We start from the raw sequence: 17853 nt of genomic DNA, 5'->3' as shown, positions 1-17853 counted from the left end.
GCAGGTCAGGCCCTCGGCCTCAGCTTCCTGCTTGGCATTCAAGTTCTCTTCCAGCATCTGAGGTCTGCCCCTGAGCCCACCTCTCACTGGGGACCTTCTCCGTTTCCTGGGAGCCGTAGATGTAGCAATTTAACCATGATTAATGTTTACTTTTTAAAAGTAGTTGCTAAAGTGGTTGTCTATGAAACAGAAAAATTAAAATATACATATAAAAGCAACATAGTTGAAGTATTATAATGTCACCCTTTTAACCAAAAGCATTGAATCATTTTACAATCAGAAACTTCTGCTGAGAGATCTTCATAAGATTTGGAATATTGGTCTTAAAGAAAATGTCTCTCGATGCAATAAGCACTTACTAAATGAATGAATGAACGAACACACAATGAGGTGCAGATATATTTTTAACACACACTCAATGTGGTTGCAAAAGTGATATAAATTTAAATATTTGGAACTTGACGAGATATTCACTTATGGCTCTTCACGACTAGGACTCCTAGTGAGTAGTTTAGAGACAGCCCACCTCCTAGTCCTCCCCCAAGCCTACCCTAACCATCAGATCGCTACTGGACATTCTGCTAAGATAAATGAGCTATAATTCAGAGAAATGTCATAACTACATTTCCGTATAGGGAGTGGAGTAGGTACCATCCAAAAAGCTGTAGAAAGTCCCAAAGTAACCACCCTCCGAAGTGAAGAGATTCTGCGGAATGTGCCCTGACAAGCCTGCTGTTAGCTCAAGCATGGAATTGGAACAATAAAGAACTGATGGGAACTTATGCATAAGAATTTGGAATTTTAAAACTAGCTTTGATTTGAATATTATAATTCTCTTAGAAATACTACATCCTCCTTTTAGGGGATAAACCACTTAAATCCTTAGAAAGGGTGGCTTCCAAAAGGTATTATGACAGCAAAAATTGCTTTCTGGGAGAAAATGTCAAAAGTTTGCTTTTTTTTTTTTTTATTTTGGAAATGAAGACACACCTCACCATAGCTCTAGCCCTGTAAATCTTTTTTGCTTAGAGTGATTGGATTCCATGCTTTTCCTATCTCTTCTCTGTGTCTCTATATCTCTTCAAAGTTATTTACTTTGATTTTTCATTAACTGGGTAGATTTTATCATCTAGTGTTTTACCTATTTGTTGGGAACATGAAAGATATTGAATATTGCACTGGGGTAGTCAGGGTCCGACCATCTTCCCCCTTAACTTGCCCTCTTGTCCTCTGTTTGCCCTTGAAGTTATTCCCCGAATTGCCACAGTGTTGAAGATTGTGTATCAATTTTTATGAACCCAACGTGTTCATTAAACTAGTAGATTCAGTTTTTTCCAGTTTAGAGATTTTTCAGGTACCTTTCATGTCTGTTGTGTTTTCAATCTCAAGGACAGCAATTAAGTTAGATCATTTTAGTCCATTTTCCATATCTATTAGCTTCTCTTATTATAGTACAATATTTGTTTTGATTATCTACACTTTGATAATCTCTAATCACCCCACATCTTCTTGGTGAATAATCTGGTGGGTTCCCCATTAGTGTGGGTTCCATTCTCATCCCCACTGTCTTGGTTTTATTTATTTCAGTAAGAATATTTTATTCCTTAAGTGTGTTTCCTTGGGCATGCCCTCTCCCTTTTCATCTCATTCTCCTGTTTATTGCTCTTGTCTTTAAGCTATTACTTCTTCGAATGTGTCATCAGCTTGTCACACAGCATGGCACAATTGTGACGAGTTCTCTGATGCTCCTTGAATTTTGTTTTCTTTTGACTTTCTCTGTCTTTTGTGTGGCGTGTTTCTTTCTCCCACGTTTTGCGATGCGGTGTGACCGTGGAGTCCCCGTGTGAGCCTCTTCCATCCTGCTCGTGGTTGGACGGCGGTGCCAGCACTCTCTGCTTCGATGCGATGCTGGTGATTTTCTGACTCTCGTGACATTTTTCCTCTCTGATCGAGGGCAGATTTGTTTTTCCATCTGGGCTTCAGTTTAAAGTCCGGGTATTAGGGTCCTTTTTGCTGTTTTTGTGGCCTAAGAGCATTGACAGGGAGAAGGAGGATATGGCCGATACGGTGGGGTCTCTTCTCTCAGCTTCACGTTGCTGGTTGGGTTCAATGCCCTGTGCCCAGCCGGGGCTGAAGTGCAGCCACAGAGCCCCAGACGCGCACTATGCAGGGGACCACGGCTTCCTGCTCTCCTTGCTCACTTACCCCTCTCCCCAGTTTCTCCCCAGCACTCTTTCTGATGTCCCTCGGTTAGGAGGGAAAAGACAAGGATCCCCCTTGGCTTGGACCTCCACAGATGTGGGGGAAATAGGGAGAAAAAATCTCATGATTTGCCCAATCACCACATTGGTTTTGGAGAATAGGGTAGAGTTGGGAGTGAGCTAAGCTATACTGTACTCAGAATCATTTTTCATTTTTTGGTTTTAACTCTGGGCTATTTATGGAACTGGGTTATATCTACCTCTGTATTTGTTTGCTATGAGTACTTTGGGATTGGGCATCTGATTTCTACTAAGTTTTTGCTCTTCGGATCCAGGGGAGAGAAAGTCTATAATATAATTTAATTTGTTTATTTTAATTTGCAAGTTTGTCTTTACAACAAACCTCTAGTTTTTTTATTTAAAAATATTTACTGATAAAGATGGAATACATTCAAGCTATACAACATGATGATTTTAAATACATATACATTGTGTAATGATTACCATAATGAAATTAATTAACACATCCATTACCATCCATGCTGTACATTAGATCTCTAGAACTTGTTCATCTTATATCTATCTGTATTTCTTTTCTTTTCTTTTTTTTTTCTTGAGGCAGGGTCTCACTCTGTTGCCCTGGCGAGAGTACTGTGGCACGATCATAGCTCACAGCAACCTCAAACTCCTAGGCTCAAGCAATCCTCCTGCCTCAGCCTCCCGAGTAGCTGGGACTATAGGAACATGCCACCACGCCTGGCTAATTTTTCTATTTTTTGTAGAGACGGGGTTTTGCTCTCGCTCAGGCTGGTCTCAAACTCCTGACCTCAAGTGATCTTCCCACCTCAGCCTCCAAGAGTGCTAGGATTACAGGTGTGAGCCACCATGCCCGGTCCAGTGTCTGTCTATATTTCTAACTGAAATGAGAAATTAAATGAAAGTGAGAAAACTGAGAAATCTAAAAAATATTAATTCATTAAAAATAATAGAACTATTACATGGTTAACATAAAGAATGTATTTTTATGAAAAACAATTATGTATTCTAAAATAACATCTGCTTCTCTGCTCAGTCTGTTGTGACACCACGTCATGTAGCCTCTAGGAAACTCCACTATGTACCCATGAGAGAATGAGAGCATAAAAGGCAAATAATGCCTTAGAATTATTTTGAAAATAGGTTTGAGCTCAAGGAGTCTCTGAAAGAATCTATCTGAAATAAAAGTTATAATTTGGTACCTTTTTTGTTTGATCCCAGTTCAAACACTAAGTTTCATTTGTTTATTTTTCTGGTGTACTTATATTTAGCCCAAAAGTAGAACTGATGAGATTAGTGATCCTTAGTATATTCTTGGTCTTAAAACCCTTTGAAAATCTGTTGAAAGCAATGGACTCACTTTCTCCACCAGAAAAATGCACACAGAACACAGCACATAATATTTTACATATTTGGGGGACCGGAGGATTCATAGACACCTATGACTTATCCACAGATTCCAGGTTAAGAATACCCAGACTAGATGATTATGTAATGTCCTTTCTAAGTTTATAAACCCAGATTAAATTGAATGTGTACAAAGTAATAAACAAACATTAAAAAAAGTATCTCTAAGGCTTCCACATACCATTTTTCCTGCAAAAGAAAACTATGACCTATATGTGTGAAATTCAGTTTGACTTGCTTAAGTAAATGATACAAACCTTTTGGGTGGTTGGGATGGGGGGAAAGGATAGGTAGTCTCTGAGCTATGAGTCACATTTTAAGACAGGAAAGAACATTATTAGTGTTGGAGATAGATTTCTACACTAAAAGGATTATGGGTCCCATTAAGTCACCTAGAAGGGCAATTTGCATCTGTTTGTGCTGGGTGGATAGCTTATCTAGATAAATAAATTCCCTTGCTCATAATTTTTGAGCGAGCATGTGTGTGTGAGTGTGTGTGTATGTAGTTAGTTAGGTCCTTCAGATCAAGGACAAAACTTATTCTATACACCATGTGTTTTTAAATATTTGTATGTCTTGCTGAAGCTCAGGTAGGGGCCCTGGAAGCCTACTTACTACTCAGCACTATCCACTATTGCAGGTCTAATCCTATCTCCCTCCAGAAGTGCTTCCATGGAGCCCTAAGGCTCTGCAAAATATGTATAGTTTGAAAACCACCATTGCTCTAATCCTGGAGGTTAAAAAAAAGAAAAAAGTTAATTCCATAAAACACAAAATACCTACTATGACCATAGTCAATAAGGATTTGGGGTTCAAAGAAAATCTTTAGGGAGCGGTCTCTTTGCTCTTCATTGTCGCTAAGATCTTCAGCAAAGGCTACTGTGTGGAACTCCGTCATGAATTGGCTGGGCTACACCAGTGGGGAAATGAACATGAGAAATTTCTGTTTCCTCTTTTGGCTTACAACTGATTCCAAGTAAGAAAAAAGGAAAGCAGAAACAGCAGTAGAAAAAATAAGCTACAGAAATTACGGGAATTTTTTTTTTCAGTATTATCTATGTAATATATGCAGAGAACAGGTTATATTTCCAGGAACTGTGTTTCCACAGGCAAATATCACGTGTTGTGGGTTTTATGTGCTTCGATGGTCAAATCAGAGCTCCTTTCCCAGGGCATTTTAAGCTCTGGGAAAGAGAGGGGAAGGTGTCATTCTGCATACAGATTCCACTGCTAATTTGGAGGTAATATGGTGATTATGAATGTAGACAGCAGTCAGATTATTTAGGCTGGAATATGTTTCTTCCCCTAACTAGCTGACTGTGTGATTTGGGGCAAGTTACTTAATTTTTCTAAGTTTCAGCTATCTCCTTTAAAGGTTGACATTAAAATAGCATCTACAGGCTGGTCCGAAGGTAGTGAGTTATCTCATTTAACTGTTTACAATTTTTAAGTATAAAAAGAAAAAATAGAAAAAAAAACATCATCTACTTCATAGGGCTGCTGTATCAAAAGATATAAGGCCTGTAAAGCTGCTAGCATAGTGGCTATATATAGTAAACAATCATTAATGTTATCTACTGGTATTACCAGTCTAAAGAGGTAACAATGGCATTATTGTTCAACCTAAATTTTATTTTTGGTTTTATCTTTAAAAGAAATAACTTCAAAAAAATTTATATATACATACATACATACATATTACTGATAATGTACCAGACATAAGCATGTTATGGATAGTAACTCATTTGGTCTTTTTTTTTTTTTTTGAGACAGGGTCTTGCTGTGTTGCCCAGGCTGGAGAGTAGTGGCCCAATCATACCTCGCTGCCATTTCTCGACCTCCTGGGCTCAAGCAATTCTCCTGCCTGAGCCTCCTGAGTAGCTGGGACTACAGATGTGTGCCAGCACACCCAGCTAATATTTCTTATTTTTTATAGAGATGGGGTCTCGCTATCTTGCCCAGGCTGGTCTTGAACTCCTGGCCTCAAGCAATCCTCCTGCCTCCCAAAATGCTGGGATTACAGGTGTGAGCCACCAAACCTAGCCTATGACCTTTACAAAAACCCTATGAAGCAGATGATATTACTTTCCTCCTTTTGAAGATCAGATAATTAAAGTGACTTGCCCAAGGCCACACAACTATAATTGGCAGGATTGGAATTTGAACCAGGCAGTCTGGCTCCAGAGAATTATGCTTTTAATGACCATAATATACTGCAATAGGTAAAGTATACTTATAATAGATTTATAATAATAATAGCTACCATTTTGGAAATTCTAATACATGTCATGTATTATTTCTGTGCATTATCTCTAACTTTACAATTATCCCACTTTACAAATGAGTAATTAGACTCACAGAAGTTAAATATCTTGCCCCTGGTCATACAGTTTGAGTGTCAGAGCCTATCTGCAACACTGCTGTATTCTCTGAAGCTTGAAATTGTTCCATTACAGTAAGTTCTCACTTTATGTCATCAATAGGTTCTTAGACACTGTGACTTTAAGTGAAATGATGTATGGTAGGTCCTCAAATAATGTAATTTCCTTATAATGTTAGTGAGAAAAAAAACTGGTTTCATTATATGTCATTTCGCTTAAAATTGCAGTGTCCAAGAACTTATTGACAACATCAAGTGAGGGCTTTTTGTACACCACACTGCTTCTAAGAATAAATCTTGATCAAAGGCAAATAGCCCATGGGTTTTAGTTGTTTCAAATGACAGATAGGTAGGGACCTGAAAATGGGTAAATCTAAGACAACCTAGACACTATCATACTGTCATTTAACAAACATTTGTTGAGCATTTCTATGAACTATGAACTAAGCCACAGACTGGATGCTAAGGATTTAATGAAGAATAACAAAAACAAGGTCTTTCTCAGAAAGCTTACAAATGAGTACTTGAGAAAGTACTCAGTGAGCAGTGATAACTACTGCAAGGATCTCAGGATCTAGATGTGAATTAGAACTGCTTATTCCTGTCAGCCTCGTTATTTAACGCTAAGTAGTTAACACTGCTGGCACACTACTCTTTCTTACATACCACTAGGTACTTACTAGATATCCTTATCTATTCTTGAGAAATTCCAAACCTAACCACTCATTTCTACTCTACAAAGATCAGAGGAAGATTTTAGGCTTTCAGGTATACTTGGCCTGCATCTGAGCACCATAATAAAAAATTATGGTGCTCAGATTATGTGCCAAACACCTTTCTAGCTGCTGAAGGATAGAGATTACTATAACGTACTCTCTGCTCTTAAGGAGTTTATTTATTTATATTAAAAAATATTCTGGGTCATGCAAAAATAAACAAATAATAAACAAAAAACTTCTATATTATTCCCAGGGCTATCCCAGACGTGAGCTAAGGTTTTACACCATGTTTGGGACTTACTCTCTGAGAAGTTATTTTTCTTCTCTGAGGTAGGTATTTAGTGAAGACTTGGCAGTAATTTAAGACTCTTTTTTAGTAATAGAAGATAACCATCCAATTCTGTTCTGGGATTTACAGAAGAACCAACCCCTGAGAGAATCTAATGTCCTGGTATAGTGAATTTAGTTCTTACTTGCCCTTGAGCCACAGGGAATCTACAGTGTACACCTGTATTTCCTCTCTAATGCTTACAGGCTTTACTTTTACCTTTTGGAGACTAGGATTACCCTAGAGAAGCACTTTCGACATGATGGATATATAAAACTTGAATTCTGGAGAGCAAGTACTGAGGCAAGAAGAAATTTTCTTCTTTTATTCATGCGTTCACACTGTGGCCTGCAAAATAAAATAGCCATTGGGATGAATGACAAATTGTTCATAGTACGCACACACCCATTTCTTAAGAAAACCATTTAACCTCCACTGCAAGCCCAATAAATGTCTTTTGTTTCACTTTCAAGGTGAAGCTAGTGTCGATGTATTGGAAAATTTTCTTTTTCTGCTTAAAGGTATTAAAAGAAAGAAAATAATATTTAAAACAGAGTGGCTCAAGCACATACTTGTATGTTGTTTCTCCAGCCTACTGATTCAGGAAGATGTTAGCTTTTTTCACACCATTACAAGAAGATACAGAACTTGTGGCTACCATTTATAGGAAGGACATTATAGGTTGAGCATCCCTAACCCCCAAATCCAAAATTTGAAAAGCTCCAAAACCCAAAACTTTTTGAGTGCCAACATGATGTCACAAGTAGAAAATTCCATACATAAATACTTAGCACAAACTTTGTTTCATACACAAAATTATTAAAAAATATTGTATAAATTACCTTTCAGGCTATGTGTACAAGAAACATAAATAAATTTTGTGTTTAGACTTCGGTCTTATTCCCAAGATATGTCATTATGTACATGCAAATATTCCAAAATCTAAAAAAAATTGAAATCTGAAACACTCTGATCCCAAGCATTTCAGATAAGGGATACTCAACCTGTATGTGAACATACGTGAATTTTTAAAAGAAACTACCTTAGTGGGAAATGGCTCTTTTTAGCTGAAAAGTCACTTAATTAGATTCCAGTGTGCACATTTTATATAGCTTGAAGAGAAAAAAAAGACTTTGGGTTTTGTAAGTAGAAATACAAAAATGTTACATGGTCAAAGGAAAGCTCAGTATTTTAAGATCCTTGTATAAATCATATCAGAGAATTAAAACAATAAAATGTGGGCATACTTCATTTTATTATGCTTTGCTTTATTGTGCTTCACAGATAATTGCATTTTTACAAATTAAAGGTTTGTGGTAACCAACCCTGTGTCAAGCAAGTCTATCAGAGCCATTTTTCCAACAGTATGTGCTCACTTCGTGTATCTGTGCCACATTTAGGTAATTTTCTCAATATTTAGAACTTTTTAATTATTATTTTATCTGTTATGGTGATCTGTGATCAGTGATCTTTGATGTCACCATTGTAAATGTTTCGGGGTGTCATGAACTGCACCCATGTGAGACAGCAAACTTAATTGATAAATGTTGTGTGTGTTCTGAATGCTCCACCAACTGGCTGTTCCCTGAGACACAACAATGTTGAAATTAAGCCAATAATAACCCTACAATGGCTGCTAAGTGTTCAAGTCAAAGGAGTAAGTTGCATGTTTCGCACTTTAAATCAAAAGCTAGAAATAATTAAGCTTAGTGAGGAAGGCATATTGAAAGCTGAGATAGGTGGAAACCTAGGCCTCTCATGCCAAACAGTTAGCCAAGTTATAAATGCAAAGGAAAAGTACTTGAAGAAAATTAAAAGTGCTACTCCAGTAAACACACGAGTGAGAAGAAAGCAAAGCAGTCTTATTGATGAGATGGAGACAGTTTTAGTGGTCTGCATAAAAGATCAAAGCAGGCACAGAATTCCCTTAAGCCAAAGCCTAATCAGGCCAGAGTAAGGTCCTAATTCTCTTTAATTCTATGAAGGCTGAGAGAGGTGAGAAAGCTGCAGAAGAAAAGTTGGAGCTAGCAGAGGTTGTTTATCAGGTCTAAGGAAAGAAGCCACCTCCACAACACAAAAGTGCACGATGAAGCAGCAAGTACTGATGAAAAAGCTGCAGCTAGTTATCCAGAAGATCTAGTTAAGATAATTGATGAAGATGGCTACACTAGGCCGGGCGCAGTGGCTCACGCCTGTAATCCTAGCACTCTGGGAGGCCGGATCGCTCAAAGTCAGGAGTTTGAGACCAGCCTGAGCAAGAGCGAGACCCCATCTCTACTAAAAATAGAAAGAAATTATCTGGACAACTAAATATATACATATATATAGAAAAAATTAGCCGGGCATGGTGGCACATGCCTGTAGTCCCAGCTACTCGGGAGGCTGAGGCAGTAGGATCGCTTGAGCCCAGGAGTTTGAGGTTGCTGTGAGCTAGGCTGAAGCCACGGCACTCTAGCCCGGGCAACAGAGTGAGACTCTGTCTCAAAAAAAAAAAGATGGCTACACTAAACAACAGATTTTCAATGTAGATGACATAGTCTTATATTGAAAAGAGATGTCATCTAGGACTTTCACAGCTAGAGAGGAAAAGTCAATGCCTGGCTTCAGAGGTTCAAAAGACAGGCTGACTCTCTTGTTAGGGGCTAATGCAGCTGGTGACTTTAAGTTGAAGCCAATGCTCATTTACCATTACAAAAATCCTAGAGTGCTTAAGATTAAGCTAAATCTACTCTGCCTGTACTCTATAAAAGGAATAACAAAGCCTGAATGATAGCACATCTGTTTTTAGCATGGTGTACTGAATATCTAAGCCCACTGTTGAGACCTACTGCTCAGGAAAAAAGATTTCTTTCAAAATATTACTGCTTATTGACAAAGCACCTGGTCACCCAAGAACTCTGATGGAGATATATAAGGAGATAAATGTTGTTTTCAAGCCTGTTAACACAAAACCCATTCTGCAGCTCATAGATTAGGAGTAATTTCAACTTTTAAGTATTATTATTTAAGAAATACATTTCATAAGACAGTAGCTGCAATATACAGTGATTCTTCTGACGGATCTGGGCAGAGTAAATTGAGAATCTTCTGAAAAGGCTTCACCATTCTAGATGCAATTAAGAACATTTGTGATTCACAGGGGGAGGTCAAAACATCAACATTAACAGAAGTATGGAAAAAGTTGATTTCAACCGTCATGGATGACTTTGAGAGGTTGTAGACTTCAGTGAAGAAAATCACTGCAGATATAATGGAAAGAGCAAGAGAATTAGAAGTGGAGCTTGAAAGAGGTAGAGTAGATGACAGAAGAGAAAGGCAGAAAGAAGGGTCACAGAAAACTGCTATTAATATTTGCTAAAACCTCAAATTCCTTGCCAATGCAACTGTCAAAAGGCAAAATCACAATTTAAAGATCTTAATTGGGTTTATTACAATTCTAGAATTGGGCAACACTTCATTCTACAAAATAGAATAAATTCCACTGTGTCAAGCAGAGAAATTTGGTTTCATAGACACAGAAGGGCTGAGTAAAGCAGAAACAAAGAACAAAAAGCAAACTGGTCATTTCCAAGTTACTTTCTCTGTTAGGTGGGGACAGGGAAACAGAATAGAGAAATAACTGGCTAATATCAAGTAACTTTCTGTTTTAAGGATTAAAGGCAGAGGGAACTTTGGGAAATTTGGCTATTTCTTTCTCCTGATTTCTAGGAAGGTCAGGTAGCGACTTAGTTTTGGTTTGTTGACATGGAACTTTAGTATCAGTGACTATTTTGGTTTTTAGTCTGGTCTGTTGGGGCCTAGTGCAAGAGCTTAGTCCAAAACAATGGCCTCCTATAACTTTTATTTAACACAACAAATGATGGAATGTATGTCAACAAAGGCATCTTCCTTCCACATCTATAAAATCCAGTTTGCGGTGGGATATAGCATAGTGGTACAACTACCTGTGAGCCAGGGGAGATAAAATAGGGCAAAGCTCTCTCCTGAAAATGTCATCTCTTACCTGCTTAAAATCTTGCTATTTAGAATGAAACCTCAATTCCTTACAATGGTTTGTGAGGCCCTGGGTCATCTAGACCTTGCCCATCTCCCTGACCTCATTTTCTATCACTCTCCCCCTTTATGGTTGCACTTCAAGCCATGCTGGCCTTTTTTCAGCTCCTCAAACACACCAAACAATTTCCCTTCTGGGTTTTTGTTCTCATTGTTTTCTTTGCCCAGAATATTCTTTCCTTAGGTGTTGCTGGCTCTTTCTTATCCTTCAATCTTTAACTTTGTTATCTCCTTAGAAAGCCCTACTTTATCTCGAGTAGATACCTTTTTCCTCTTCGTTTCTAAGGCATCACCTGTTTTATCCTTCACCATATTAATCATGCTCTGTAGTCATCCTGTATGTGCGTTTGCTTACATATTATTTGTTCTACCCCACACCGGTCTGAAAGTTTCATGAAGACAGGCACCTGGTCTATACTGTTCTCTGCTGTATCCCCAGTGCTTAGAACAGTGTTCAGCACATTGTTAAGTTCACAACGAATATTCACTGAATGAATGAAAAACTGTAAGCATAATCTTGCAATTTAAGAAAATTTTTATAACATAGGCATATGCTGTGATACCAGGATTTTCTTCTTTTTTCATTTAAAGCCCCCATCCCACCTCGAAAGTCTTTATTAACAAAAAGAGGAAGGCTTTTCTTCCTTTTTCTATACCTTACACTACTGTACTCCTATAGCCTTACCTTTTGTTTTGTGTATTTCATCCTATCGTCCATTTGGTTTTATTATCCCTAATGCCTAATCTCTTGACTTTCTCCCTTGCTCTTTATGTGCTAGTAATTTACGCTAAAGGAAACACCAAAAAGTAATCTGAGTTGTGTTCCTTGCTGCCTTACACCTATAGTATGGTTCACATTTCTGTGACTTTGCTTTTTTTCCATTCTTCTCTCTAAAATGCTCTTTCATTCTCCTGGCTAATGCTCATTTTTCTTTAAGATCCTTCCCAGGGTTGTCTTCTCCAGGAAGCTTTTCTAGATTAAGGTTAAGTGACCCTACTTTTTCATTACCATTTACCACATGATATTAAATTTATCTGTTTAATATGTCTTTTTCCAGAACTAGAATAAGATCTTAGAAGGACCATTTCTTTGCATCTCCAGTGCCAAAAATTGTCAATCTGACCTTCAGCTATGAACCTTCTTCATGATTTGCAGTTTTCCTCTTCCTAAGCCACAGTTTTACCATATAGCATGAAATATAAAACACAATTTTACCAAATCATAAAATACTCTTATATTTATATACGGAGTACACAGAGTAGTTTCATATAAAGTATCTTGTTTAATATTTATTTTAGGGCTCTAAAATACAATTTTATATTGTACCACAACTATATGGACATTCATCAAATCATATTCCTTACACAATTGTTGTCAAATTCAAACTTTAGGAAATGGATTAAACCTGTAACATGACTAGGACACTATGCTAAGTATTTTGGGTTAAACAATTAAAAATAAGACACTTTCTGTCCTAAAAAGTTTACTGTCCAATTGGGCAGACAAGTCATCAATACATGACAAACTTAAATAAACAGGAAATTTGGGGATTTATTTCTAAATTAATTGTGCTGGCACTAATTTCCTATTTTTAAAGAAAGGTTGGTTAAATTGTCTTTATTTAAGGATTTACTGCCCTCTAGTGGATCAAATATGTCTAAGAAAACTTTATGATTGTATATCTAAAAAAATTATACCTTACCAGCAAATTTGAGAAGTGAAATTAAAGGGGTCAATATAGTATCTTTACTATTTGTAAAAATAGTGAACCCCAGGAAATGGCAAAAAGACTTCCCATTTAGTGTCTGGTGGACAATAACACAATAAGACCCTTCTAGACAGTTAGTTATGCCCTTTGTTGTTTTCAGAGTATTTTTTTTCATGATACTTGTCACCTAGTTTGTTTTATTAATATCTCTAACTTTCTCTACTGCTTGATTTGCAGTATGGGGAATGCATGTTTGATAGATAATTGAATGAAGTACCAGGAATGAGTTAAATACTAAAATTAGGAAAACATTGATGATAGACTTGAGAACAATTTCACATGTGGCATTTCTTGCAATTTATCTTTCTTCTCAATTTTATTGGGAAGGATGATATAGCATTACATTTCATTCAGTTCCATCACAGTCAGCAAATCATACTTCATTTTAATGAGCTCAGTATATTTACTTATTCATCAGTTATTTATTGTGCAGCTGCTAAATGCCAGGTGTGGGGGGTAACAGAAGTAATGGACACAGCCCCTACCCAGAGCAAGACAGACATCAAATTATCACACAAAAAACTGACTGCAATTCTGATAAATTCTATAAACAAAATGTAATAATACCATGAGCAAATATAACAAGGGGACTGATCTAGTTTTTGCTTGGGAGGATGGGGAAAGAGGATAGTAAGGAATACATATAATCTTATTTTTAAAAAGTATTTTCTCTTAGAGGGTGGTATTAATAGTGATTTTTATTTGCTTTATATTTAAAATATTTCCTTTATATTTAAAATATTGTCTAAATGTATCACTTTTATAATTAGAAAAATCAATGAATATAATAAAAATACTGGGTAGAGGCCAGTTGCGGTGGCTCGCGCCTGTAATCCCAGCCAGCACTTTGGAAGGCAGAGGTAGGAGGATCCCTTCAGGCCAGGAGTTCGAGACCAGCCTGGACAACATGTGAGACCCTATCTCTACAAAAAATAAAAAAAATTAGCTGGGGTGGTAGTACATGCCTGTAGTCCTAGCTACTCCAGAGGCTGAGGTGGGAGGATTGCTTGAGCCCAGTAGTTCAAGGCTGCCACAAGCTATGCTCACACCACTGCACTCCAGCCTGGGTGACAGAGACCCTGGCTCTTAAAAAAAAAAATACTGAGTAGGGAACTTAGCAATAACATACAAAGAAAACCTTGGTTCTTCTAAATCTTTCATATACAAAAGTGGAAATAATAAGGTTGGGGTGAAAAGAGAGAGAAAAGTATAAGCAGGGGCAGGTTGATGGGAACTAATTAGGGCCTCAGCTGGCCTTTGTTCTGGAAGCACAGAGATTGCCTAGGTCAATGTCCAGGAATAAAGGCTCTTATAAACTATGGGGTCCAGGTGGTCCACATTATAGTGCCTATTTAATTTACTATTGAATACTCCAGAACACTTGCTTTCTCTCTATCTAGTCAAGCCATTTGGGGAGTTAAACCATAATCCAAAGATGCTTCACTAATTTACATGAAACCATCACAGGGAAGGGACATATCAGAAGCCATTTTTGGAGGGGACATAACTATATGTTCTACTCAAATTATAAACAGAAAGTTGTTTGAAGAGCCGTTTGTTGAATCAACTCTTTAATGGAATCACGTTAATCCTTTTCACTCTAGAGATGGTTTTTGTCAATGGGACCAAACATATAAACTCATTGATTTTCATGATAGCCAAGTTCTTCTCAAACTTTATCATACATCAAAATCACTTAGAGGGCTCGATAAAACAGATTGCTGGGCTCCAACTCCAGCATTTGATTCATTCAGTAAGTCTGGGATGAAGGCCCAAGTACCCAGGTAATGGTCATGTAAGTTGTCCACACTTGAAAACCACTGGCCTAGTCACTGAGACTCTATGATGGTGAACAACACTTCGATTAATATTGTTATAGTTAAATCCCAAGGCCTGAGAACATCTCAGCCTCTTTTAGATTATTTTGCAATTCTTTGCTCCAATCCGTTTTTGTTGATCTTCCAGTTTAACTCCCTCATAACCAAGTTCTTAGAAGGCGCCTTAATAATCTATGAAAAACCATGCCCATATATGTACACATACCAACACACTTTTTTTATCCTTTGAGTTAGATTGAAAAAATCTATAATAATTGGGTTGGATTAGAAAATCTAGAATAATTCTTATTAAATGTAAGATATGGGAGAAAAAAATCCAATGAAGTATTTAATGTGAATTGGCATATGTGGATGGGGATGAAGAGAAGATAGAGACATGTACAATGTGGATCCTAAAGTTTATAATCCAGTCGGGTTCATTTGCCTGCTTTACAGTTTGCAAAATGCTTTTACATCATTATCTGATCCACTCAGAGAAATCAAATAACTAATTGAAGGTCAAGAAGCAAGTGGAATGAGGTTTGCAACTCATGCCTTCTGATGAGTAGTAGATCACCAGTATTTCTAGTCCATTACACTCTTGGCTTAAGCTTTACACTAAAGAAACTATTTGTATTTAAGACTCTGCCCAAAGGATGAAATTACCCCTTTAAAAAACTAGTCCCCAGTTCTAATGACATAAGGAAAAGGAGGTATGACTAACTCTTCTCCCTTTCTTAATTCCTTCCCCAACTGTTCTTATCTTGCAAGAAAATCTTTGTCACCTTGTTGCTCTCAGACTTCCTATTTCATATTTTATAGGCCAAGAGGGCCTATGGAAAGAGTGGCTATTTTGAATTGTTTTCTTAATACTCTCTAACAGTCTCCTTCAAGGGCACATGTTTTGTCTAATTTTTCTAAATGCAGGCATAACAAATCCCTAAAAACTAGTTTACTGACATTAAAATGAAAATTCTAGAAAGGAAAGAAGACAGGCAGGTGACTGAAAATTAAATAAACAAAAAACAAAGAGACAAAACCTCCAGTGAAAGGAGAAATGTTGGTTAAAAGAAAAATACTTTGAAAACATTAATCTGGAAAATCTTAGTGAATACAACACAGTTTGTCCATTGATGCTATCATTTATGGGGCATTTATGACAGGGATGGAGAATGGGACAGAGATAGATGGAGAGGGTTAGAGATGGAAAGAAATAAGCTCTGTACTCAAGGAATTTATAATCTACTGGCTCAGACAGACGACGTATAACTATCAATAAAGGGATATAAACAATATATGCAAGCTCCAGACTTCTGTATCTCAACTGCTTACCTGAGAGCCAACTGTATTTGGATGTCTCATAACCATGTCAAGGTTTAATAGGTACAAAACCTGAATTCTTTTTTTTTTAATTTTTTTGAGACAGAGTCTCACTGTGTTGCCCAGGCTAGAGTGCCGTGGCGTCAGCCTAGCTCGCAGCAACCTCAAACTCCTGGGCTCAAGTGATCCTTCTGCCTCAGCCTCCCAAGTAGCTGGGACTACAGGCATGTGCCACCATGCCCGGCTAATTTTTTCTATATAGTTTTAGTTGTCTGATTAATTTATCTCTATTTTTAGTAGAGCCAGGGACTCGCTCTTGCTCAGGCTGGTCTCGAACTCCTGAGCTCAAACAATCCGCCCGCCTCGGCCTTCCAGAGTGCTAGGATTACAGGCGTGAGCCACCGCGCCCGGCCTATGGCCACCCTTTTATAGAGAAGAATGAGTCCTGAAAAAACAGGAAAAAGTGCAGGGCTCTGAGTCTCATTCATAATGAAGTTAATGACCTCCTTAGGAGTCTCCAGCCCTTGAGCGCCCCGAGAACCTCTTTACCCAGCTCCTCACCTGGGGTAGAAGACCTGCAGCCAGCCCAAGCGACGCACAGTGACGCAGACTGGCCGGACTCAGCGGCTCGCCAAGAACTCTCCAATCGAATCTCCCCGCGTCCTCTTCCGCCGGAGGTGACGTTTTGGCCGTGGCTCCTCAGAGCCAATCAGAAGAAGGCGCCGCACAGGGTGCAGACGAGCCACGAAATCCTCGCGGCACTTAGCAACAACCCTATTTCTCAAACTGGGGGCAGAGGCAGGGTTTGGGAGATTTTCTTCTTCGACTAGTGGAGCAGTAGTACAGTCTGTAAAGTCGGTTTGGGGGTGGCTCTGAGCCACTTGGGCGTAGGGATCGCTGGAGGGCGTGGGAGCGGGCCGGAGCGTCCCTCTGACTGGGTTCTGGCGGCGTGACTGGGAATGGAAGCGGGGTCATCAGAGTTGGCGGATCCGTGAAGGCAGGAGGGGGCGCTGTCCTGGCGGGGCAGCGAGTAGCAGGACCCCGGGCGGAGGGAGGGACGAGGACCGCCGCAGAAGGTCCTGGGCGGGAGGGAGGCGGGGCTTGAAGTGGGTTGCTAGGTGCCAGGAGAGGAAAGGGGCGTAACCTGGAAGAAGGGGCTGAATACCGCGGGATTCAGGGGCTATGTATGAGGCCCCGACAACCTCCGTAGGGGGTGAGTTGTGCAGGCGACTCGGAGATTTGGGTAATTCAAGAGGAGAGTACCATAGGGGTGGTTGGGCTGGCATAATGGAGGCAGGGTGCAAGGCAGAGTGTAGCCTTTGCAGCCGGACCGAGCAGTCTGCGAAGCTGTGTTGCACTTCCTGTTATCTGAGTGACTCAGTGCAAGTCCCCGCACGTCTCTGAGCCTCAGTTTCCTTCTCGGTAATTGAGAATAACAATCATGCCGGAGGCACAAGATTGCTGTCATGATTGAGTTAGATGAGATGATGTGTGTGCCTTCATGCTTAGTGCTATACTGGCATGTAGTGAACCGTCAATACATCGTCATGGTAGCGATTTTTATTACCATTATGTGAAATTTGCGGAGCAGGTGTCACCATGGAACTGAGGTGGCCAGGGTCGGTTTTGACGGGTGATGATGAAGATAGGGATATAGGGCGACTCAGAGAAGAGATGGGCTTGGGGGGACGCTTGCAAATGGGGATGGGATACCGCAATGAGGTAGGAGGCGGCCCTGGCATGGTAAGGGCAGACTTGGGGTGTGAACTCAATGAAGATGAGCTCTAAGGAGCGGATGGCACGAGAGGGAAGTGGAGTGGAGG

At 39.0% G+C, this 17853-nt stretch overlaps 1 protein-coding gene across 1 annotated transcript in view; it reads right to left on the bottom strand.

Annotated features, from left to right (window-relative positions):
- Positions 1–16604, bottom strand: part of DDIAS (DNA damage-induced apoptosis suppressor) — a 24473-nt gene extending 7869 nt beyond the window's left edge. The window contains exons 1-2 of the mRNA XM_012641798.1: positions 16592–16604; positions 7291–7419 (exon numbers count right to left, since the gene is read on the bottom strand). Coding sequence (XP_012497252.1) covers positions 7291–7403 — 113 coding nt within the window. The 5' untranslated portion in view covers positions 7404–7419; positions 16592–16604. The remainder of the gene's footprint in view (positions 1–7290; positions 7420–16591) is intronic.
- Positions 16605–17853: the final 1249 nt, after the last annotated feature.

Source organism: Propithecus coquereli, unplaced genomic scaffold, assembly GCF_000956105.1.
Source record: "Propithecus coquereli isolate 6110/MARCELLA unplaced genomic scaffold, Pcoq_1.0 Scaffold170, whole genome shotgun sequence".
Lineage (NCBI taxonomy): Eukaryota > Metazoa > Chordata > Mammalia > Primates > Indriidae > Propithecus > Propithecus coquereli.
This window is presented reverse-complemented; position numbering and strand designations above follow the sequence as displayed.